A 24,541-nucleotide genomic window follows, 5' to 3' on the forward strand; every position below is an offset into this window, starting at 1 on the left:
ACTCCTACGACACGGGGATTGGGTTCTTGCAAAACCCTGCATTAAGGAAAATAGTGGCTTAGTGCCGCGTCCTCCCCCAGCCTCCCCGACATCTGCCGCACACATGCTCGCAACCCTTGTAGCCAAGACATTCACTAATTCCCTAACCGCACATTGTAGCCAAAATGCGGAGAGAGATACTTTGGACTGGCTAAGATATTTCCAGGACTGGAAAAGGGGTGTGGTGGCCCCGTCGTTTCCAGTCAAGTTTTCCCCCCTTTCGTCTCTGAAATGGTGACATTGGCAGTGCCATTGATATCCTGTGACATTTTTCCTGATGCTCCATATGTTGAGAAAAAGCCCAAGCAAACATCTGAGTGGCACAGCTGAGCCCTGCTTGCAAGTCTTAGCAGTCGGGAGCTCTACTGCTCAAGTGTTTTGGCAGGGTCAGTAAACATGTGACAGTAGGGACCCTGCAAACGTCACGCGTTGGAATTTTCAGGTCTCGGATGAGGTTCCACATTACACACACACAGTAAAATCTCATTTGCAGTGAACAAATGGGCCAGTGCCATGCAGATGCAGACAAAGAGCAAAAATGTCAGGCGGTCTTCACTGTGAGGAAGTACAACTTAATGTCCCATGGAGAAGATCATACTGATCGCAAGGATACGGTAATGGGCTGTGAGCTGTCAGGCAGTAGTCAGGGAAGAGAGTGAGCCTTGTTGGTGCTTTTTAAAGCTGTCTAGTAGTGTGTATATGGTGGCAGCCCAAAAAACAAATCAGAAATGCAAGGCATCACCAGGGAAGGGATCGAAAGCGAAGGCAAAGGTTTGTCCTCATTTGAATACCTAAGCCTTGGAACCAGACTGCCAGATATGAGGAATGTATTCTGGGGATGGAGATTGGAGGGATGGAGAATTGCTGCCAGGGGAGGGGAAGACCCATTTGAGCCCCAGCACTGTTCTGTTGGTCTGAGTGTGTGTACACTGGGTCTGGTTCACACCGATGTCTCCAAACTCCGAAGCCTCAGAATATCTGAGGTCATATTTTTTGTCCACAAATAATAGTTACCAGTGTTTCTTTGGAGAAGCTGGCTGACTTAGGGGAAAGAATATGGGCCTGCAAGTCAAAGAACTCGGGTTCTCATCCTGGCTCAGCCACACTCCTGCTTTGTGGCCTTAGACAAGTCACTTAACTACCCTGTGCCTCAGTTTCTGCATCTGTAAAAGGATTAAATATCTGTTCTCCCTTTCCCTTAGACTGTGAGCCCCTCGTGGGACATGGACTGTGTTCAACCTGATTATTCTGCATCTACCTTAGTGCTTAGTACATTGGAAGAACTTAACAAATACCATCATCATTATTATTACTACTGACCAGAAGTGTTTCATTTTTTCACTGATTTGGTGGGATAGCGGACTCTGGGCTCTCAGCGGTGATGTGAGTCAGTACACTTTGAGGCTTGCAGGGGCTCCACTGAGCACAGTAGCAGAACCATTGGGCTGTGCTTTGAGGGAGGCATTGGGGCCTAATGAATCGTTTTAGAGTTTGGGGAGTCAGAAGACTTGGGTTCTAGTCCTGACCCTCCCACTGGCACTGTTTGACAGTCATGTAACCCCTCAGAGTCTCTTCCCCCCCCCTCATAGAAATGGTTAATGCCTGTCTACATGCTTTGCTTTCTTGTCTCTCTCCCCCCTTCTAGACTGTGACCCCGTTGTTGGGTAGGGATTGTCTTTATATGTTGCCACTTGTACTATCCAAGCGCTTAGTACAGTACTCTGCACACAGTAAGTGCTCAATATGAATGAATGAATGAATGAATGAATAACCAAAGTGATTGCACACCAAAGTGATATTACTCTTACTATCATTATCACTAATAAAGTCACCCATGTCATCCTGGCCACTGGTAAAGAGTGAAAAGAAATTGGGGTAAGGCAGTTCAGACTTGAGGTTTTATTGGGATGCTTGAACTGGGGACAGCTCTGGGTCAGGATGGATCAAGTCTTACAGATCTGGCTGGGAGAACTAGTGGTGGGTCATACTGGTAGCTCCAGGGGAGGGTTCTTGCTCTGATGAGAGCGTTTTGGCATTGACACAAAGCTATTGCAGATATCCTTGTTCATTGGAAGTTTGTGGTGAATCATCTAAATAGCCTAGGATGCCACTCGCCAATTCCTTGGCAAAGGTTTGTGCTCTTAACAAGCGTTAATGAGTATTGCAGCACTTAGTACCATGTGTAGTAGCAAAACTCAGAACCCCCTTCAGGTCTCACTGTCAATAATTCAGCCTTAAAATAGCCACAGATGGGAGAACATAGTTCAGATTCTGGGGGGAGACAACATTAAAAGAACCAGCGTGGCTAGTGGGAAAAGCCTAGGCGTCCACTCTGTCAGTTGTCTGACCTTAGGCAAGTGACCCGTCTGGACATGTTTCCTCATCTGCACAAGGAGGATTAAATCCTCCTTTTCCCTCCTACTTAGACTGGGAGTCCCAAGCAGAACAGGGACTGTGGCCAACCCAATTATCTTGTTTCTACCCCAGTGCATAGTACAGAGCTTGGAGCACAGTAAGTGCGTAAACAAAAGCCATAATTCATTAATATTGAGAAAAACAATTTGGGGTGAGAAAGCAGTTACGGTTGCTAATTTTTAGGGAACTAGTTAACTTAGGAAACAGCACAGTGTAGTGAATCTAGCACACGGCCTGGGAGAAGGTCATGGGTTCTAATCCTGATTCGGCAGCTTGTCTGCTTTGTGACCTTGGGCAAGTCACTTAACTTCTCTGGGCCTGTTACCTCATCTGTAAAATGGGGATTGAGACTGTGAGCCCCACATGGGAGAGGGGACTGTGTCCAACCCAATTTACTTATATCCACCCCAGTGCGTAGTACAGTGCCTGGCACATAGTGCTTAACAAATACCATAATTACTATTAATTATTATCAAAGATAGCATTGGTCTCAGAGCCAGAGCCAGGTCCAGAGGGATTGATTTGGGTGGTTTCTGGCCCATAGGAGGCTCAGCATTAAAAAAGTGTGGGGACAGTAGCCACTCGCGACAAGAAACAAGGGGTCAATTCAGCCAAATCCTCCCTCCAGTAAGTAGCCTCAAAAGTGGCATCACTGCTGGAGGAGATGGTCTTCGGTGTTCCTTTGACCGGATCTGGGACCGGCCCCCTCTCCCCCCAAAATTGTGGGTCCATTCTCATGCTGGCAAAGTAGGCCTCTGCCTGCGTGCTCTCCAAGCGGACGAGTCTTCCCCTTGCCGTGGGAAGGAGCCAGGCACTCCAGGCATTGAGGGGCTGGCTTGCCTGGTCATGGAGTGCCACCAGGTGCCCGGCGGCTCCTTTAGTTTGTGGTTTGAAGCTGCTGAGAGTCATAAACGTGGGGCAGCATCGAATCGTCCCCTAGGGGGGAGATTTTCCCCTTCTGCTCATACATTCAGGAAAAACAAGACCACAGAGCTTGTCTTTATCATTGAGTCATTTTTTACTTTTTTGCCCCTAGCAGACTTTGGGAATGTCATCATTCCAGTTTTAATTTGACTACTGCTTTTCATGGTATTTTGCAAACTCTGAAATGAACTGTGAAACTACCATGGCCGAGCGCTGTGTGAACGAACTTTGGAACATCTGGCTCTGCTGCTCTATTTGCACCATCTTTGGTTTAAAAATGACTTTCTAAAAGCAGCGGCTTTGAGAGAGCAATATCACTTCCATAGAAATTGTTGGCCTTGGCGGTTGGTTCAGGTTATAGAGAAGCAGCGTGGCTCAGTGGAAAGAGCACAGGCTTCCGAGTCAGAGGTCGTGGGTTCCATTCCCCACTCTACCACTTGTCAGCTGTGTGAATTTGGGCAAGTCACTTAACTTCTCTGTGCCTCATCTGTAAAATGGGGATTAAGACTGTGAGCCCCAAATGGGACAACCTGACAACTTTTTATCTGTCCCATCGCTTAGAAGAGTACTTGGCACATAGTAAGTGCTTAAATACCATCATTATTACTATTTTTCAGGCAGAGGGTAAGGGGGTTGAGTTCATAGGGTATTTGGAGGCCATTTTGTTTCAAGTTGAGAGAGCCTGAGATTGAGCTGCTGCTTGTTGGACCCAGAAGAGTGGAACTCATTTCTCTTCTCATTTGACTACTGTGCCCCCAGAGGGCAGATTCCATTTGAGTGACCTGTTGGCTCTCCGACTTGGAGCCTCACTTTACCCCACAGAATGAAAATCACTGGCATCACAGTACTGTAATGGAGTGCAGGGAGGCGCTCCACAGAAAAAGCATTCCTTGGACCTCAGGGAAGAGGCCCCTGCTGTTTCTCTTTCCTGAGCTCTACTCATCCTCTGTATGGTTTCCTGCACTGCTTTGTGCAACCAGTTCTCACTTTGTGTTTCGGCAAGAACACTATAGGGAATTAGGAACTTTTGTCTGAACACGTGAGTGTGTCACTGTGACAGGAAAAAAAGAGTCTGTGCCTGCATCTCCGGCTGTAGTAGTACAGCGTGCCTTCCTGTTTTCAAGTGGGGTTTGCGAGAATGCCACCCTGACAGTATAAGGGAGAGTGGTGTAGGTCAGAGATCATTAGGACTCCTCTTTCCTTGTGGCCTGTCCCCGAGAGCTGCAGGGACACCCGCTGAAACTGGAATGTGGCTAAACTGAAGAGTGGGTGTTTGTTTTTTTAACTGGGATTGATGAGTTGGCTATTCTTCCTTTGTCAGCAAGATTCAAATGTGAATTATTAGTATTTATTCGTTTAGCACTTAATGTGCGTGTCAAGCGCAGTTCTAAGTTAATCAGGTTGGACACAGTCCCGTGTGTGGCTCACCAAAGGAGGAGGGAGAATAGGCATTGAATTCCCATTTTAGAAATGAGGAAACTGAGGCACAGAAAAGTTATGTGATTTGCCCAAGGCCACATAACTGGCAACTGGCAGAGCTGGGATTAGAATCCAGGCCCTCCTACTCACAGGCCTGTTCTCTTTCCACTAGGCCATGCTGCTTCTCATAGTATTCTTATGAGGGGTTAAAGTTAATTTGGACTGGATAGTGCTAGAAAGTTTTGTCTTGGAATTATATTAGTATTTTGAATTTTAAATTAAATGTAAACCTGCCTTGGCTATAGGATATGGTGAAATATCAAAGTCAAATAAATTATGCTTAAAGACTAGCCACATAAGGCCTTTAGTGAGAAACATCACCACATGTATACTTTTCTATAACTTTTTCAAGTGTATGAGTTCAAAAACAAAACCTGTTCCTCATTTGTTTGCTTTAGTAGATCCCCACGGGACACAGATCCTGGGTGGAATCCAGCTAGAATTGTGGTCATATTATGTTTACCATTTGTTTTTCACACCCGGGTCTTTCAGCTGTTCTATTGTGACAGTTGTATTCTTTGGAGAGGAAAGAAATCTGCAGTTTTATAAGACTTATTTTGAGGCTTTCCAAAGACTGTCTATTCCATTGACACAGTTGAAATTATCCTTTGCTGCCTGCATTTTAGAGCCCTGGGTGTCTTTGATTGTTTCTTTTAATTTCACAATCATCCTAAAACCTGGGCAGGATGTTGGGGGGTGGGGGCGGGGGCGGGTGGGTGGACATGGGACTCTAGATTGCCACATACCGGACTCCCTCTGGTGTCTGTCAGTTGCCCACCCTATACTACATTACTGAAGTTTTGACAGCATTATACAAGGCATGAAAAGGAGGAAAAAAACTCCAAGAATATTTTAAAATTGGCTTTGAAACAACTTATCTTAAAATACATTGATTGGTTCTTGTTCAAGTCCATTTTTATTGATTACCACCAAAATACTGTCCAGACTGATCCAAATCCAAGGTAAATGGCATGTTAAGTGACGGTGTTTGACAGAGAAGGGCACTGAAGAGTGCAAAGTTAAATCCCAGAGTGCTTCACTTGTGAAGTCTGAGAAACACTTTACTGACAGTCTCATTAGCAGGTAGGTGTTCAGAGAGAAGGTGTGTAGCAAATCCATCTCATACTGGGGGGAAAGGAAACAGACGACTGACCCAAGCTTGGGGCAGTGTTGGGAATAGCATCCTGGTCTTCTGACTCATAGGTCAATCTCTGAGATCAATCTTTTGCAGAATTGGTGTTGGATAAGATTTGCATGTTGGTAACAGATCCTAAAACTCTGAGCAGTGCCATATTGAGTGATGCTAGCCAGGATACCACAGAGACGAGTAAGGGACATGCCAGATGTGCCTGCTTCTCATGCCCCCAAGATGTGAATGCAACAGCATAGGAAGTAGGTCCTAGAAGAACCAGGAACCTTCTTTAAAGGTCCATCTAATCAATCAGTCATTTATTAAGCACTTACTGTGTACAGAGCACTGTATTAAGTGCTTAGGAGAGTATAACAGAATTGGCCAATATGTTTTCTGTCCACAATGAGCTTACAGTCTAGAGGGACAGTTTCTCTTCCCTTCTCAGTTTGCTGCAGCCTTGAAGAGCCAAGACCCCACACACGTTTAGGCATCTTTTTAATTGTTGTCGTTATCATTATTATTCTAATTAAACCCTTACTATGAGCTGGGCACTGTACTAAGCTCTGGGGTAGATGAGATAATCAAGGTAGACAGACCCCTGCTCAACATGGGACTCTCAGTCTTAAGTAGGAGGAGGGAGTAAGATCTTCCCATTATACAGATGAGAAAACTGAGGCACAGGGAAATTGAGTGACTTGCCCTCAAATCACACAGCAGATACGTGGCAGAGCCATGAATAGAATTCCGATCCTCTGACTCCCAGGCCCGTGCTATCTACACTAAGCCATGCTGCTTCTCATACAAGATTTAAAAAAAAAGGCATAGTCTCATTGGGATATCAGCATAGGGCGGCTCTCTTTCCTTTTCTTTCTTACTATCAGGACTACCTCCTGCAGAATTCGCCTCCCCTCTCTCCTTTCCTGTCTCTAAATGCTCTGGCCTTTCTGCCTCAGGCAATTGGCATATATTGAGCACTTAACCTTGCACAGAACACTGTACTAAGCACTTGGGAGAGTACAATACAGTCGAACAGACACATTCCCTGCCCATAATGAGCTCACACTCTAGAGGGGGAGACAGACATTAATATAAATAAATTATGGATATGTACATAAATGGTGTGGGGATTGTGGGGGGATGAATAAAGGGAGTGAGTCAGGGCGACGCAAAAGGGAGTGGGAGAAGAGGAAAGGGGGGCTTAGTCAGGGAAGTCCTCTTGGAAATGTGCCTTCTATAAGGCTTTGAAGCAGGGGAGAGTAATTTTTTTTTAAGAGGAAGAAGGAGGGCATTCCAGGCCAGAAGTGGGACATGGGCGAGAGGACGAAGGCGAGATAGATGAGATTGAGGTACAGTGAGTAGGTTGGAATTAGAGGAGCAAAGTGTGCTGGCTGGGTTGTAGTAGGAGAGCAGCGAGGTAAGGTAGGAGGGGACAAAGTGATTGAGTGCTCTACAGCTGATAAGGAATCTGATGCAGAGGTGGATGGGCAGATGGGCAACCACTGGAGGCTCTTGATGAATGGGGAAACATGGTCTGAACGTTTTTGTAGAAAAATGACCCAGGCAGCAGAGAGAAATATGGACTGGAATGAGGAGAGACAGAAGGCTGGGAGGACAGCAAGGAGGCTGATGCAATAATCAAAGTGGGATAGGATAAGTGATTGGATTAATGTAGTAGCAGTTTGGATGGAGAGGCAAGGGCTGATTTTAGCTAGGTTGCAAAGGTCGAGCCGACAGGATTTAGTAAAGGATTGAATATGTGTGTTGAAAGAGAGAAAGTAGTCAAGGATAATGCCAAGGTTACAGGCTTGTGATGTCGAAGAACGTTGATGCTTTCTACAGTGACGGGAAAGTCAGGGGAAGGTGAGGGTTTGGATGGGAAGATAAGAAGTTTCTGTTTTTAACGAGTTAAGTTGGAGGTGACAGCAGGACCCTCCCCCAGCACCGTTATGACTGGTGAAGCCCCGGATTCACATGCCCACAGACAGTGAAACTATGCTCTTCTAGTCCTAAGATGGCCACCTTTCCCACCCTCCTGGGAAAGAGGCCCTGAGCTAGTAGAGACTCTGGTTCCTTACAAGGAGAAATAGGGACTGATCAGCACAACTTCATACCTGGGAAAGTCAACTTTAAGCAACAATTTCATGGATGTAAAAGAAAATTGATTAGAAATTTAGGGTTTTTTTTTCTCTCAGGAAGGAAATGACAATACAAGTTCATAAAACTTTTGCCCTTAGCTAATATTGTTTCAGATTGATGCTCTCTCTCTCTCTTCTCTCCTCCCTCCCCCCCACCCAAAACAGGTCATCTGGCATGGACACAGGTTCCGTGGGAGGATTAGACCTGACAGAACAGACTCCTGTTTTACTAGGGACAACAGCCATGGCGACTAGTCTCTCCAATGTAGGGAATTCATTTGGAGGTCCAGCTAATTCTTTAGTTTCCAGACCCAATAAATTTCAGAACTCATCAATGGAAGATGACGATGATGTCGTTTTTATTGAACCTCTCCAACCTCCACCAACTTCTGCCCCTGCTATGGCTGATCAAAGAAACGTGACTTTTACTTCAACAAAAAATGAAGAGCTACAAGGAAATGATTCCAAAATGCTTCCTTCTTCAAAAGATTTGTCATCTCAGAAGGGAAGTATAAGTGAGACTATTATCATTGATGATGAAGAGGACATTGAAACAAATCAAGGGCAAGAGAAAAATGCTTCCAGTTTTACTGAGCGGAGACTTCCCGAGACAAAAAACAGAGCCAATGACTTGGATTTCTCAGCTTCCAGTTTTTCAAGAAGCAAGGTAAATGCAGGAATGGGTAATAGTGGTATCACCACAGAACCAGACTCTGAAATTCAGATTGCTAATGTTACCACGTTAGAGACAGGTATAAGCTCTGTGAATGATGGCCAATTAGAAAACTCTGATGGGCGTGATATGAACTTAATGATTACACATGTAACATCACTGCAGAATGCCAACATGGGAGATGTGTCTAACGGACTGCAGTCAAGTAATTTTGGTGTTAATATACAAACGTACACCCCATCTTTAACTTCACAGACCAAGACTGGAGTAGGACCTTTTAATCCTGGTAGAATGAATGTGGCAGGAGACGTTTTTCAGAATGGAGAATCTGCAACTCACCATAATCCTGGTAAGCAGTAACTTTTCAAAGGCCTGTTATTCATTTTTCTTACTTTCCCAGAGATTCCATAGATGATGGCTTTTTGTTTGGTCTTTCCCAGTTTTTCAACTGATGGATTGGTTCTAGGTAGGGTGTGGGGATGTGGGGGGTTATGCGCGCACATGCATCTGTCATCAAAAGTATTTGGTTAGCAAGATAATGACTGAGGTGAGCTTGGCCTCAGACCCTGGCAGAGTGTCTCTCAGCCTCTGCTAACTGGGGTTGAATAGGGCTGGAGACTTTCTGTGCAGGTAGGTATTCTCCCCGCCCCAACTAGGCTCTCCATGGACTCTGTGTTGAGAAGTACTGGGACCTTGCTACTGGCGAGTGAAGTGGTTGGAGTCCAGTTATGGTGACAACACTTGCATTCTGGCTGGCTCCCTGTGGCCTTTTTGCCAGAGATTCTTTCAGGAGGGGGAGAGGGAGGGTCACACACTGCTTTGATGGAATGCAGTTTCAACTCTTCCTGTTACCCAGTTATTATACTGGGAGAAAGCAAATATTTCATCCTCTTTGGAAAGAAATGCTTCCATGTGTCATTTTAGTCTCCAGGAGAACAAAAACACAAGAAAACCAAAGTTTAGAAAAGTCAAAAATCAGATGTAACCAAAAGGGGGCTTTGTTTCCTCAAACTTTTTAAGAGTGGCAAAACTCCAGTCCTTTTCCAAGATAGCTGAATACCACGTTTTAAAACAGGTAAATTCTTATCACATGAATGCAGTGATTAATTAACCCTAAGGGCTTGAATGATATGAAATCATTGCCTCAGCTATCAGTCACATTTATTGTGTAATTACTATGTGCAGAGCATGATTTAAGAGCTTGGGAGAGTGCAAGACCAAGAGGGTTAGAAGTCATGTTCCCTGCCCACAGGGAGAGAATATTCTAAAGGGGGAGCCAATGTGTTAATCATTAGTATCATAATAAAACAGGGCTGGAAGACCTTTTAAGAAAGAATTCTGAGAAATGTTCCTCTAACCATGCTATTGGGCAGGGGTTAATGCCCTGTTCTCTGAATACAGCTGTGAGAGGAATTTGGGGGATGGAAGCATGTGAAAATAGCCAGGCTACCCCCACCAGATAATCAGCCCTGATGTTGGACTGCATCTTTGTAAACTCTTACTCCATGTTGGTTCTCAGCAATGCTGAGAGTTCTGCAGAGTTTTCAGAGGTTGTCTTTGCATGAATGTGTGGAAAGAAAAAAATTCAGTATAGTCTTTTGAGAGCCTTCATTCCCATCAGTAAATTTTTGTTGCGTTAGATAGACTTAGATTGCAGCTGCCCACAAGGAAACCTTGAGGGTCACTGGGCAGATAGCCATCAGCCCAGTTTTCTTGGTGGTGAGTTGGGGTTCCTGCAGAGCTAGTTAGGTAGCTACCTTTAAACAGTTTTTGGGCTTGATGTGTGAGTTTGCTCCTGGCTGGGTTCGGTTTGCCAAGGCTTCTTCTTCTTCCTCAAACCTTGGTGTGTTGACTACATTTCACAATCGGGCAGAGTCAATGATTAGATGAGAGTGAAGTGGCTAAATTTGGGCAAGACAGATTGGATCCTGGAAGAAGCATGGGTAATGGGGAGTAATTTCCAACTGAAATTAAATCTCCAAAACCCTGTGTCTAGGAGAGTGAGAGACCATGCCCTTGGGTTTCCTTTCTGGTGTTGATTGGAGGAAGCCCAATTGGCATGAGACCATACAAGTGATCTAATGTGAGATAACTCTGTTTGGCTACCTGGTGATTTTTGAGGGGTTAAAATCTCTTCCCCTCACATCTGGAGCTGGGAAAAGTGGAAGATGCTGAGTACCTAGTGTGTTAGAGAACAGCAGGGGAGCAAACACTTTAAATGGCAAATTTGACACCAGACGGAAAGCCTACAAGGCTGATGCAGGGTTCATCCCTTCATTTGGTAGTGAGAAGAGCCCTGTCTTCTTGATCTGCTTTCTGAGTGCCTTGCTCAATCCTGAGGGGCAAGACAGTATCACCAGTATTGAGGCTGCAGATAAAATGTTTTTAAGTGTCTCTGAAAGTGGTTTTAATTTAAAACCATTGGAAACTGGACCTTTTCAAAATGTTATTTCTGGTTAATCCCCCAACATTTGACAGGTATTTGTATAGCATGTTTGTTTGGGTGAAGAACTGTTAAGTTACTCTTTCATTTCCATTGTGTCTTTAAGATTCCTGGATATCCCAGTCGGCTTCATTTCCTCGAAATCAGAAGCAGCCAGGGGTGGATACTTTGTCCCCAGTGGCCTCCCTTCCCAAACAGATTTTCCAGCCTTCTGCACAGCAGCAACCCACTAAACCAGTTAAAGTTACTTGTGCAAACTGCAAAAAACCTTTGCAGAAGGGACAGACTGCGTATCAGCGAAAAGGATCAGCTCACCTCTTTTGTTCCACTACCTGCCTTTCCTCCTTCTCACACAAGCCTGCTCCAAAGAAACTCTGTGTCATGTGCAAAAAGTAAGGACTGTTTTAACATGCCTTGTTTTCAACCAAAAACATGAGTACCAAGACAGAGAAATTTTAGAAATTGCACATTATTTGTATTTTAGAGAGCTTACCTTAATACTAATCCTCTACTTTGGACACAGTGAATACTGTCATTAGTTGTGTAAATTTGAGATGACTTCCAAGACTGTACCTTAAAGTTGGAAGTTTGCATTTTTAGGGCTTGTGAATTTTCATGGTATTCTGTATATATTGTTATACAAAGCACATTGCAGATCACATTATTGTGTATTTTCTCTAGACAGTCTCCCTCCCTTCCTCCTAGTCTTTTTTTCTTCCTGAAAATTCTCTCCTGGGTTTTTGCAGAAGGAACCAACCCTTTCTGCTCCCCTATTTCTTCCCTCTCTGTGGAAGCAGGTCGGGGAGGAAAATCCTTCTCCAAGGCCCCAATATCCTCCTGCCCTGCCTCACTCAGAGCAGTCATTCCCTAGCTGAGGTGGAGTGGAAGGAAGGTGGGTCGTAATTTTACTTTGAGATTGCTTGGGGCTAATCTGAAAAGGATCCCATGAGGAAGTGGGCCCAGAAGTGTCACTTAAGAGGGGAAGAAGGCAGGGGGTTGGAGACGGGACGTTTCCCAAATATGAAATGGTTGGGGTCAAACCTTTAGAGGTGGAGGTGGGGAGGAGGGAAATTTCCTCTGCAAGGACCTCGAGGAAGTAAACTTCCCTGGAATTGTGGGATCCAGCTGGAGGTGAGAGCAGAGGGATATGGTGGGGCCAGCTGATGGAGAATTTTAAAAACAGAGGCTCGCCAAAGGGATGAGGGAAGGTTCGGCAGGGTCGTGGACCCCCACTTGCTCTGGCGTGAAGCCGTAGACCTGAAATGTGACTTGAGTTGGGATGCGTGGAATGTATAGGTGGAGATTCCAGAGTGGGTAGGAGCCTGGTGGGGGGAGTCTTCATTGGGAATGATAGTTGGACCTAGGTTCAGCCATAGAGACTTCTGGGGTGACTGCACAGAGTTGATTGTGGTGCTAGTGGTTTGGGCAGGGCCCTTCGCCCTCCTCTCATCCCAGCAAGTCATGTTGCTGCTGAGACAGAATACAATTAGCGAGAAGGCAGGCAGCCTATTGGGATGGCTTTGCCAAGGCCTCTTATATGCAGGACCCATTGATGGCCAGAGTCATCAACAGCATGTGCCTTTGCGGGTGACCACCTGCTTGGAGCCAGGTGTCTGGGTGTGAGAGAACCAGGATCTGCCAGGACTTGGGCTGGGGATTTGCTGTGAAAGACCTAGAGGAGTGGTTGGTTTTGAGCAGTTTTGGAGAAAAGAATCATCTGGGGATCAGCTGACTGGCTGGCTGACTGAATCAGTCTAACAAAATTTAGTGTGCCAACAAATATTTTCCCCTAGGAAAGCTGTCTAGTGGGAACAGGTATTGAAGCTATTTTCCAGGTGGACCTGAATCAAGGTGTGACTGCTTCCTCATTTATATGAGGGAAAATTTGGTGACCTATAAAGATGTGAGAAAATCTAGTACCATGAGAATTTGCATGCTGCAGCGCTTATTAGCTGGGTGAAAAAGAGGACAAGGGGAGTACCACATGGATGTTCCTCACTCTCCAGGTGTCTGCAGACCAAATGGCTGGAAGCGATAATTTTGATGTTAAGCGCTTACTGTGTGTAGAGCACTGTGCTAAATGCTGGAGTGGATACCAGATAATCCAACCAGACACAGTCCTGGTCCCACAGAGGGTCCATGGTACAAAAGCAGGTGATGAGTTTGTTCTGTGTTCCATCATGATGAGGATTGGAAATGAGGCAGATAAAGAAAACCCAGGTAACTGGTAACTGGGCATCTTGGTGTCAGGACAGGACTCATTCAGACTGGAGGTCAAAAGTTAGTGGGAACGGTAGCCGATTTTACTCTGCTTGGGCTCCGAGGATTAAAGGAAGGGGTGTGACCCAGTGGAAAAAGTGGTTTCTGTTAGGGAGAGGCTGTGCTGTGGCATCTGGGCCTTGGGAATCGCTTCAGAGCCGCTTGCCACACTGCGACCCTGGGAGAGGCATTCGTGGGGAGAACAAGGAAGGGGGCTGGTCTGGGCAAGGTGAGAACATGCAGTGGGGCATCTTTTCCAAGGCAGGGAGGACTGAGTTGGAGATTTTGTCAGGTGAGGTGATTCAGTGGAGGGGTGGTTGCAGGGAGGTAGCAGAAGAGGCCACCAGAGCCAATGGCTATCCGGGTCCGGGTCCAGACTGTGAATGGGAAGTAGATGTGAATTTTGAGCAGCTACATAGTTTACAAGGAACCAAAGGTGTTCAAGGAATTGATATCATTTTCCTTTTTTAAGCTCTAAGATCTTTGTCAGCTCTGTTGTAAAATTGTACTTAGCCTATAATTTCCTCATATTCCTATTTTCAATGACTTTTTTCTTTTGTCCATACTAAATTGTGTTTCTCATCCTTTGATGAACTTGGAAAGTTTAGAAGTAAATTTCACCACAGTTCCAGTTACAAAAACACAATCATCCTTCTGTATGATTTCTCAGGGATCTTTGCACAACACACTGAGGAGTCAGTTAAAATAGCATTCCCCATTTAATAGTCTTCTACCACATTCACCCTGTTAGGTTAGACTAATAAGACTAATTAAAGTATTTATTCCACATACTGTGCCAAGAATTGCTCCACACTGAGGTAGAGTCAAGACAACCAGATCCGTCACAGTTCCTCTCCCACCAAAAGGTGGAGGGCAGGAGGGCGGGACAAGTTTCTCCCTGCTATTATACAGATAGGAAATCCGGAGCCCAGAGAGATAGAATGACAGATAGATAGAAAGATGAATGCTTGACCCAAGGCACCCCGGAGGCTGGTGACAGCGCCAGAACTAGTCTCCTGGCTCTCAGGTGCACACTCTTTCCAACTAGGCTGTGCTGTCAGTTTTTGTTTTGCAGTGTCTACCAAAAAGTTTGACCTCAATGAATCTCAGAAAAGTCTTCAGAGAATAATAAATGTAAACCATTAACAAAACCTAAGCACTAACTCTTGCTACCAGACAGTTCAGAATTGAGGCTGAATTCAGGCCATGGATCTGCCAAGTTGTATAAGAACACGAGACTGAGGGGCATAACTCACAGCACTGTGTTTTTTCCGAGATGAATTTTTCATGTTCTGCTGAGTCCTGAGATTGAGCTACGGAGGTATAGATAGTGCCATGAACTTTTCACCAGAGCCGTGTAGGCTTGCCTTTACTGATCACTTTCCTGTTTCTTACTGGATGGGCGCATCTTGTGACTTCTTCCAGGTTCCTATCCTGTCCGTCTTTAGGAGTGTGGCCTGATGTAAGGGAATCTCCTACTGGGAATGAGGGACAAGTCACAGCCCTGAGACCCTGGGCAGAGAAATTGGTGATGGTGCCAGTGGTTTGCAAAGCACAACTCTCAGCAGCAAGCGAGGCATCAGGGAAGGGGAAGGGGCCACCTGGTAATGACCCCATAAGCCCTGATACCTCAGATCTTTAGAAATGTTTTGTGTTGTCTGTGGGGCCGGGTGAGCAGCCTGTCCTGGGGAAGCAGGGTTGCCACATGGTAAAAGAGGCCTAGGAATCAAAGGACCTGCCTCTTAACCCCTGCTCTACTGCTTGCCTGCTGGGTGACCTTGAACAAGTCTCTTCACTTCCCTGTGGCTCATTTTCCTTACCTGCAAAACGGGGATTAAATACCTGTCTTTCCTCCTCCTTAGACTGTGAGCCTGATGAGGGTCGGGCTGTGCCCACTTGATTACCTTGGATCTACCCCAGTGCCTACTTAGCCCAGTGCTTTGCATAGAGCCGATAAGCGCTAAGTAAAAATACTAATAATAATAATGACAGCAACAATAATGGTATTTGTTAAGCGCTTACTATGTTCCGTACCACTGGCACTGTACTAAGCCCTGGGGTGGATGCAAGAAAATCGGGTTGGACACAGTCCATGTCTCACATGGGGCTCTCAGCCTTAATATCCATTTTACAGATGAGGTAACCGGCATAGAGAATTGAAGTGACTTACCCAAGGTTACAAAGCAGACAAGTGGCGGAACTGGGATTAAAACCCATGAACTTCTGACTCCCAGGCTCGTGCTTTATCCACTTCACCATGCTGCTTCCCAAATGCCACCGTTATGATTTTTATCGGGGCTCCTGCTCTTACCTCACTACCTGCTGGCAGTCTTGTAGTAATCACTTATTTCAGGTGTTAGTGACCAGGCAGTGAGACTGATCCCATGAGGTGTTTACAGAACAAGCTCCTCCTCACACATCATAGATGTGGATGTCACTTAGTGAATTCATTTATTTTACACGTTTTTCAACCTCTTTAGAAATTTCTGTATTACAGTGCAGTTTACTAATGATCATCCTCTAGGTAGTGTTGAATCTCAGGAATATTAAGTAGGAATTGTTAAGTACAAATCTGAGTATGAAGTTCTGAGCGAAGGGAAAATAAGGTTCAGGTTCAGAGAAATTATCCAGTGCCAAGTTTTCAGTTCTTACAATATGATGTATTAAAATCAAAATGGAATTAGATTTTCAAAATCTAATGAAATGGTTTTTAAGAATTAAAATCAATTTAGTAAATATGGGACTTTACCCTCACGGGGATGGGGGGTGTTAGATTTATGTCCCTCAGGTTGGAGGAGAGGCTCTCTGCATCCTCTCTTCCAATAATAAAACTAATAGTAATGTTTTGGTTTTTTTAAAATGCTTCCTCTGTTCTGAGAGCTGGGATAGATACGGGATAATCATAACAGATGCAGTCTCTGTTCCCCATGGGGCTCTCAGTCAAATAGGAAGGGAAAATAAAATTATTCTCACAATATTGCTCATAAACTAATCATATTCATTGAATGTTTACTGTGTGCAGAGCACTGTACCAAACACTTGGAAGAATTCACTATTAACAGAGTTGCTAGACATGTTCCCTGCCCACAAAGTGCATACAGTCTAGAGGGGCAGAAGAAGTTGAATGACTTGCCCAAGTTCATCCATCAGACAAGGGGTAGAGCTGGGACTAGAACTGGGGTCTCCAGTCACCCAGTCATGTGCCCTTCCCTCTCCAGGGCAGCTCTTGGGCTTCATCTAGCCCCATTCCTGGCTGCAAGGCCTCCCCAGAAGAGTTCGTACTGTACCCACACATTTTTCTGCGCCTCTCACCCACAGAGGGTGATGTATCGCCAGTCCAGAGCCTTGTGTGTTCGGTGGCATTGCTGTGTTAAGGAAAGTGATGCTCCTCTCCTCTCCCTCACTCCTTCCCCCAGTTCTCCAACCCCTCATTGTACAGTTATACTATGGCTTCTCAGACAGGCATCCTTTACTTTTTGTGTTTATGCCATTCTTTCCCAGAGGCCCTGCCCAAGATCTCAGGGAATAGGAACACAAATCCCTTTGGGAGTGGCAGACATGATATTCCAAACCACGGCTGTCCTCATTAGAGTTTTTCCTTGGTTTTGACCTTGAAACAGTACATAAAAACTAGGCCACCCCACTCAGATAAAATATCGCCTGCCCCCTGCAAACACACTTCCATTCATTCAGTTATATTTGAGCACTTATTGTGCCCAGAACTCTGTACTAAGCGATTGGGAGAGTACAATGTAACAATAAGCAGACATTGCCTGCCCACGTGAGTTTACAATCAGCATCAGATAGGCGCAACATTGCAGCAGCCGTGCTCTTGTAGGGGGAGCTCACGGTATCCAACAGGCACAATGTTGCAGCGGCCCTGCTTCCCAGAGGCTCAGTTTCCCACAGACACAAAATACGATGGTTTTGCCCTCGGGGCAGGGGGCTGGGGGGCTATCAGAGAGGCGCAGGGTCTGAGACATGAAGCCCTTTTGCTGGCCCTTATATTTTTATTGTGCATCCTGGCACCTGGCCCATGAAGACCTAAATGGGTATAGTCAAAACTGGGGTTCATGGCATGGAGATAGTTTCACCTTTTTCCAGCACCCATATAATGATTGTACTTCTTGGTGCTCGGGCCCTGAAGACTCAAATCTGGAGATCACAGCATGAAGCCAGTACCCACTTTTGCCACCACTCTTATTAGTAATTACTCTTCCCAGCACCTGAGCCATCAAGACCCAGATTGAGCTCTGGGTTTTTTTATGTTATCTGTTAAATGCTTACTGTGTTTCAGGCACTCTACTAAGCGTTAGGGTTGATATAAGCTCATCAGACTATGTCCAGCCTGAGAAGCAGCTTGGCGTATGGATAAAGCACAGGCCGGAGAGTCTGAAGATCATGGGTTATAATCCCTGCTCTGCTGCTTGTCTGCTGTGTGACCTTGGGCAAATCTCTTCACTTCTCTGGGCCTTCGTTACCTCATCTGTAAAATGGGGATTGAGCCTATGAACCCCACGTGGAATAGGGACTGTGGCCAACCCGATTTGCTTATATCCACCCCAGCGCTTAGTATAGTGCCTGGAACATGGTAAACCCTTAACAAATACCATTATTATTATTATTAGAGAAGCAGCATGGCTCAGTGGAAAGAGCCTGGGCTTGGGGGTCAGAGGTCATGGGTTCAAATCCTGGCTCTGCCACTTGGCAGCTATGTGACTGTGGGCAAGTCACTTCACTGGACCTCAGTTCCCTCATCTGTAAAATGGGGATTAAGACTGGGAGCCTCATGTGGGACAATCTGATTACCCTGTATCTACCCCAGTGCTTAGAACAGTGCTCTGCACATAGTAAGTGCTTAACAAATACCAACATTAACATTAATTATTACCTTGCATCTACCCTAGCTCTTAGAACAGTGCTTGACATATACAGTTATCAGTTCATGTCCCACAGGGGACTCCCAATCTCAATTCCCATTTTACAGATGATATAACAGAAGCACAGAAAATTCAAGTGACTCACCCAGGGTCACACAGCAGACAAGTTCTTCTAATTCCCGTGTCCGTGTTCTATCCACTAGGCCACGCTGCTTCTCTTGGATAGAGAAGACAGAGTCCCTGCCCTCCAAATAGTGGGAACGGGACAGATATATAGACAATGGGCATGCACCACTTGACACTCATCCCACAAGCCCTGTGAATTCATTCATTCAATCATGTTTATTGAGTGCTTACTGTATGCAGAGCACTGTGATAAGCGCTTGAAACAGAGACAGTCCCTACCCCACAATGGGTTCACAGTCTAGAAGGGGGAGACAGAGAACAAAATAAGTAGACAGGCATCAGTACCATCAAAATAAATATAATCATAGATATATACACATCATTAATAAATATGTACAAATACACACAAATGCTGTGGGGAGGGAAAGGAAAAGCAGTAAGGTCCCAACCCTTCAGGCCCTCAACCCCAGGTCCAGCAGTCACCCCAAAACCAGGCCTAACTTTCCTCTAGACCAAGCTCATGTGATCCCAAAACCTTCCCCAAACCAACTTCCACATGCCCCCAACACCAAGCCAGCAAGGGCAGCTCTCAGCCTCCAGCCCCTTCCTCTTCAAACCCTCTCCAAGCCTGAAACCAACAAAACAGTCAGAACCCTCAGCACAAGTATATCCCCACATTCCCTCCCCAATTTCCCAAACCATCCCCCATCCAGGTAGTGCACAGTATATACGTCATTGGCAATGTCACAACCCATTAGGCACCCCAATAGACCTTTCCCTTGCCCCACAAAATATACACTAAGTAATTTCTGAAACCCTGGAATCATCCCCTCCCCCTCACCCCAACCCTAATAGCCCTCCTCCACCTTCACATTCATCATCATTACAATAGGCATCAGCAATCCCAGCAATCTGTCCCACACCCACCCTAAAAAAATGGGGAGGTAGCTGGACCAACCAGAGTATCTCCCCCCTGCTTACCTGAGCCCACAGTGGGTCAAGCTCTCTCTCCTCTCCTCTTGCAAACCAGAGCAGGACTGGCCTAGAGCCTTACTTAGAGTAGGGAAAGGCCCAGCAGCCTCCAGGGCCATAAAGGGGCAGTACCTCCTAACCCCCATTTAGAGGCACCTGGGGAAGAAATAGGTTGATTAGGGCCAGGGCTGCCCTACAACATTAAAAACACCTGAGCCCAGATCTTTTCTTTAACTCAAGGCCAGCAGAGGGCTCTGCCCCGAGAGAACTCTTTGTGGAAGTGGGGTTGATCAATCAGTCAAGTATATTTATGAAGTGCTGTGTGCATAGCGCTGGACTAAGCGCTCGGGAAAACATAATGTAACAGAGTTGGTAGATATATTCCCTGCCCTTAACGAGCTTAGAGCCTAGAGGAGGCGATGGACATTATCAATCAATCAATCAGTGATATTTATTTAGCACTCAGTGGGTGCAGCACATTCATTCAGTCATATTTATTGAGTATTTATGTATGCAAAGCATTGTACTAAGCACTCGGGAAAGTACAGTATAACAACAAACAGACACATTCCTGCACAAGAGTTCCCAGTCTAGAGAGGGAGACAGATATCAATATAGATAAATAAATAAATTACACAGCACTGCACTATCCGGTACAACAGACTTGGCAGACACATTACCTGGCCAAAATAAACTTACAGTGTAATAATAATAATAACAACTGTGGTATTTATTAAGCACCTACGGTGTGCCAGGCACCGTACTGAGCACTGTACTGTTGAATACAAGCAAATCGGGTTGAATATAGTCCCTCTGTGGGGCTCACAGTCTCAATCCCCATTTTACAGATGAGGTTAACTGAGGCATAGAGAAATAAAGTGACTTACCCAAGGTCACACAGCAGACAAGTGGCAGAGCTGGAATTAGAGCATGACCTTCTGACTCTCAGGTCCATGCCCTATCCAGTAGGCTATGCTACGTCTGTGGGGGGAGATGGCCTTTACTATAAATAAATTATGGATACCTATAGAAGGACTGTGGAGCTGAGGGTGAGGTGAATAAAAAGGATGCTAATCCAAGTGCGAGGCACCCTTTCACTTGAAATTATTATTTTCTGGATTGGATGCGATGGGGATGGGGAGATTGGGCCCTTTGTTTTGCAGGCTTGGGGTCAGCTCCAACCAAGGCACAGGAGTGTGTACCTGAACTTGCCTCAGCCTCAGGGCCCAGTGGGACATGTTGGCTTTCACTCGTCCAACAGCTGTCGGGGATGGGTCTAGTTTGGGTTACCAGAACTGCCACCTGACCTGCACAGAGGGTCTCCTGTGTGCGGTCGGGGTGAGAGTGACGGTCCCCTGTCCCAGTCCTCTTCCGGGTACACAGAGGTAGAGAGGCCCTGGGGTGCTGGGGCGAGGCTAGGCCCAGCTGAACCGCTTCCACTTGAGGTCAGGGCCACTCGGCCTTGGGCTCTCTTCCCCTGGTGACGGGATTCGGGCTGGGATCTTGTCCAAAGCCTCGTGCCCTTAAGACTCCCCTCCCAACTGAGGAAATCATGGGAACCAGATAGGGTTGGTATGACTAATAATAATTGTGCTATTGGGTAAGTTCTTACTATGAACCAGGCACTGTACTAAGTGCTGTAGAAGATACAAGGTGATTGAAATGGACACAGTCCCTGTCCCATATAGGACTCATAGTCTTAATCCCCATTTTACAGATGAGGTAACTGTGGCACAGAGAAGTGACTTGCCCAAGGGGTCACACAGCCCACAAGTGGTGGAGCTGGGATTAGAACCCAGGTCCTTCTGATTCCCAGACTTGTGCTCTTTCCATTAGGCCACACTACTTCTGTAACTATTATAATATTGTGGTTTACTTCATTCCACAGAGGTTCGGGATCCTTGGTTTAAATTAAATGTGTGACCCGGGTATCAACTATTTTGATGCTTTAAAACTTTTATACTCTAATTTTTTATCTTTCAGAGACATAACAACAATGAAAGGTACCATTGTTGCACAAGTGGATTCAAGTGAATCCTTCCAGGAGTTCTGCAGCACATCATGTTTGTCACACTATGAAGATAAGCAGAATCCTTCCAAAGGAATCTTAAATAAATCGAGATGCACAATTTGTGGTAAACTAACTGAGGTCTGTTTCTCCTCCCTCTGCCCCTCCCATAGCAAATAAACTCTTAAATACTTTGTACAGTTATAAAGCCATTATCCTAGAGTAAGTAAAATTTTAGGCCAGGAGACCTTAGTAACGGGTCTTGATTTAAGTCTATTTATTCCCTAGATTCTATCTGCGTGTTGAATAGGCTTTGACATTTTTGGTAGGGGCTTAGAGGGGACATGTGGTGTTTTTCCTTATTTGCAAGGCTACAACAAATGGAGGTTGTAGCAGTGAGGAAGGCAAAGCATGAAGCTGCTCAGTACTCCAGTTGGTGCAGAGGAAAGGGGCCCTTTAAGAATAACAACATGGTCATCGGTCATTGTCCCAGACACTGCTTTTTGCTCAGCAGCTTTCGCGATTAAAAGTAGTGGGGCACATCAACTTTTTTCAGATTTATCTGTGACTGGCAAACCTTTTAGGAATTACTGGAATAATTCCTAGGACAAGATGTTCCAAAAGACCTCTGGAAGTCCGTTTATCTGCCACGTGCCCTTGTTTAAGCTACAATCCAGGTCCACAGCCTGTCATATTTGTGACAGTCTCCCGGGAAAAGATCAGTGCAGCTGATCTTGTGCCATTGCTGATATCGCTCCTATTTTCTTGGGAAGCGACCATAGGAAGATGACAAAACAACAAGGGACATCTTTTTAGGGAGCACACATTATGACTGGGACTGTGGGTGCAGCTTTAGCCTCTTCAGTCACAAGTGTCCTGCACACACAGGTGAATTTCACTGTCACCGTCAGTGGCCACATCATATAATAGGAAGGGAAGTCCTATGAGGAAGGTGACAACGATGATGATGGAATCTAGAAGAGTGGATGAACCTCAATCCCGATTGGTAAAGCCTGAGAACTTGGAGGAATTAATTATTGTGTCAACGGTGTGTGCAGCGCCATTTTCTCTGCGGAGTGCATGCGGAGGTGTTTTTCGTGCAAGATCCATTGGTGGCCAAGGTGAACACAGCTGCTGCCAGGACTGTGATGCAGTGCCCTTGCAAATGGGCAAGTGGCCATCTTCTAGCCACACAAGGCCATCGAACAAGCAGTGATTTGCACCTTGGCTGCTCCTCAGCCATTTTTCTGGTCTCCTGCAAGCCCTAGCAATGGAGCCCAGATTGAGGGGTAGTCCGCAAGAATGGTCGGCGAGCCTGAATCCAGGCCCTGAGAGTCTGCGTGGAGGGACAGATTTAGGTGCAAGAGGTGTGCGCAACTCTCTGTCATCCCCACTGGTCACGATCCAGCTGGGACACGGAGGGCGACAAACCAGTAGGGGAGGGGATAACCTACTGCAACGTGACACACACATACAAAACCTACCTAGAGCCAGGGGGACGGCAACCCAGGGCTGGAGCTAGGTCCTAGGGCCGTAGACCAGTTGTCAGGTATCAGTTGTCTTGCATTTTCGTTTGTCCAGTTCTCCTGTTGTGCCCCAAAGAAGAAGGTGGGATCGGAAACAAGCCACCAAAGGGACGTGCATCATGCAGTCTTCTCTGTACTGATCTCCCCAAACAGGACTGACTGCTTAGAGCTCCAGGGTTGGGGTGGCATCCTTATTAGGGTAGTAGAAACTGAAACCACCTGAGAAGAAGCCAGGGCCTTCTGCCAGGCTGAGACAGGACAGGCTGGGGGAAGGGGTGGGGTTCAGGGTACAAAGTGCAAGCCAGAGGTGGCTGATGGTGACCAGAGTGCACACTGGAGGGGGCATGGGAAATTTGGGTAACGGGGCCAGCTAGAGAATCAGCGCTGCTAGGGAGGGCCCAAGCAGAGTCACTGAGAAAGGGCCTCTGGTAGGGAGCTTAGAGAGGCTGGTTTGGGGAGAGTAGGAGAGCAAGAAATCAAGTCACTGTGGGCTGGAGCCCTGGGTTTGTCCAGGCAGTGATGAGCAGGTCAGGCAAAATGAGAGAATCTCCTGCATGTTTTCTGAGTAATAGTAAAAATTATGGTATTTGTTAAGCACTTACTGTGTGCCAGGCTTTCAGTAGATACAAGATCATCTCACAGTTTGAGGAAAAAGTGAACAGGTATTGAATCCCCCATATTACAAATGAGTAAACTGAGGCACTGGGAAATTAAGTGACTTGCCCAGGCTGCATAGCAGGGTAAGAATGGGAGTTAGAATCCAGGTCCTCTGACTCTCAGGCTTGTGCTCTTTCCACTAAGCCAGGCTTCATTCATCTCCCAAATATGAGGAGCTTGGTGGTAATCTGGGTTGCTTTTATCTCGAAGGAGGCTGTAGATTTCTGTGCCTGATTTCTTCTTCCTTGTTTTCAGGTACTTGTAATTTGAGAAATAAAGTGTCAGATTTACTGCCCAAACTCTTGCTTTTCATGTATGGCCCAATCACAGGAATGTGTGTGGTAGACACTCCCCTTTGCACTGTACCTCTGTTGCCCCATCCACTAGACAGACGTAGGGTATGTGGCAATCAGAAGACTATGGTGCCTCCGTTGCCCTGCCCAAGTGGTCTTGGGAGGTGGTGAGATCATAATTTGCCTGCTGATAGGGGGGAAAATTTTTATTATCAAAATTTTGAGTAACACCCAGGTATTTTTCCTACAAAGACGTCTCAGAATTGTTGACTTGTTGGTATACCCAGCTATGAGACCAGTGGCAAAGGGGTTTACTGTTTCTCACTAATGACTCCACAAATGGAACTGACCTTTCCTGAGAAGCTCTTTGGTGGCAGCAGGGTGCTGGCATGCCTTTAAAAAGCAAACAGACCCAACCAAAGTGACAGTCTTCCATTTTTCTCTGCCTAGTTCAGGTGATGGCATCCTTCCTGCTGTCTTTTCTTGATCATTGCTGAGCTGACCCACTCTCTCATTTACACAAAATTCTCTGATCGTATTTCTCGCTGTCATCCTGACGGTCTTGTTGCTGAAGCAGCTT

At 45.9% G+C, this 24,541-nt stretch overlaps 1 protein-coding gene across 4 annotated transcripts in view; it reads left to right on the forward strand.

Annotated features, from left to right (window-relative positions):
• Positions 1–24,541, forward strand: part of ZMYM2 (zinc finger MYM-type containing 2) — a 90,081-nt gene that overhangs the window by 17,922 nt on the left and 47,618 nt on the right. For 3 of the 4 annotated variants that reach the window (XM_029048377.2, XM_039914934.1, XM_039914935.1), the window contains exons 3-6: positions 8,290–8,791; positions 9,053–9,146; positions 11,347–11,632; positions 21,461–21,626. In XM_029048377.2, the coding sequence (XP_028904210.1) occupies positions 8,300–8,791; positions 9,053–9,146; positions 11,347–11,632; positions 21,461–21,626 (1,038 nt within the window). In that variant the 5' untranslated portion in view covers positions 8,290–8,299. Of the gene's footprint in view, positions 1–8,289; positions 9,147–11,346; positions 11,633–21,460; positions 21,627–24,541 lie in introns of all 4 variants that reach the window. The other variant, XM_029048375.2, reaches the window with a different exon arrangement.

This window comes from Ornithorhynchus anatinus, chromosome 20, assembly GCF_004115215.2.
Source record: "Ornithorhynchus anatinus isolate Pmale09 chromosome 20, mOrnAna1.pri.v4, whole genome shotgun sequence".
Classification (NCBI taxonomy): domain Eukaryota; kingdom Metazoa; phylum Chordata; class Mammalia; order Monotremata; family Ornithorhynchidae; genus Ornithorhynchus; species Ornithorhynchus anatinus.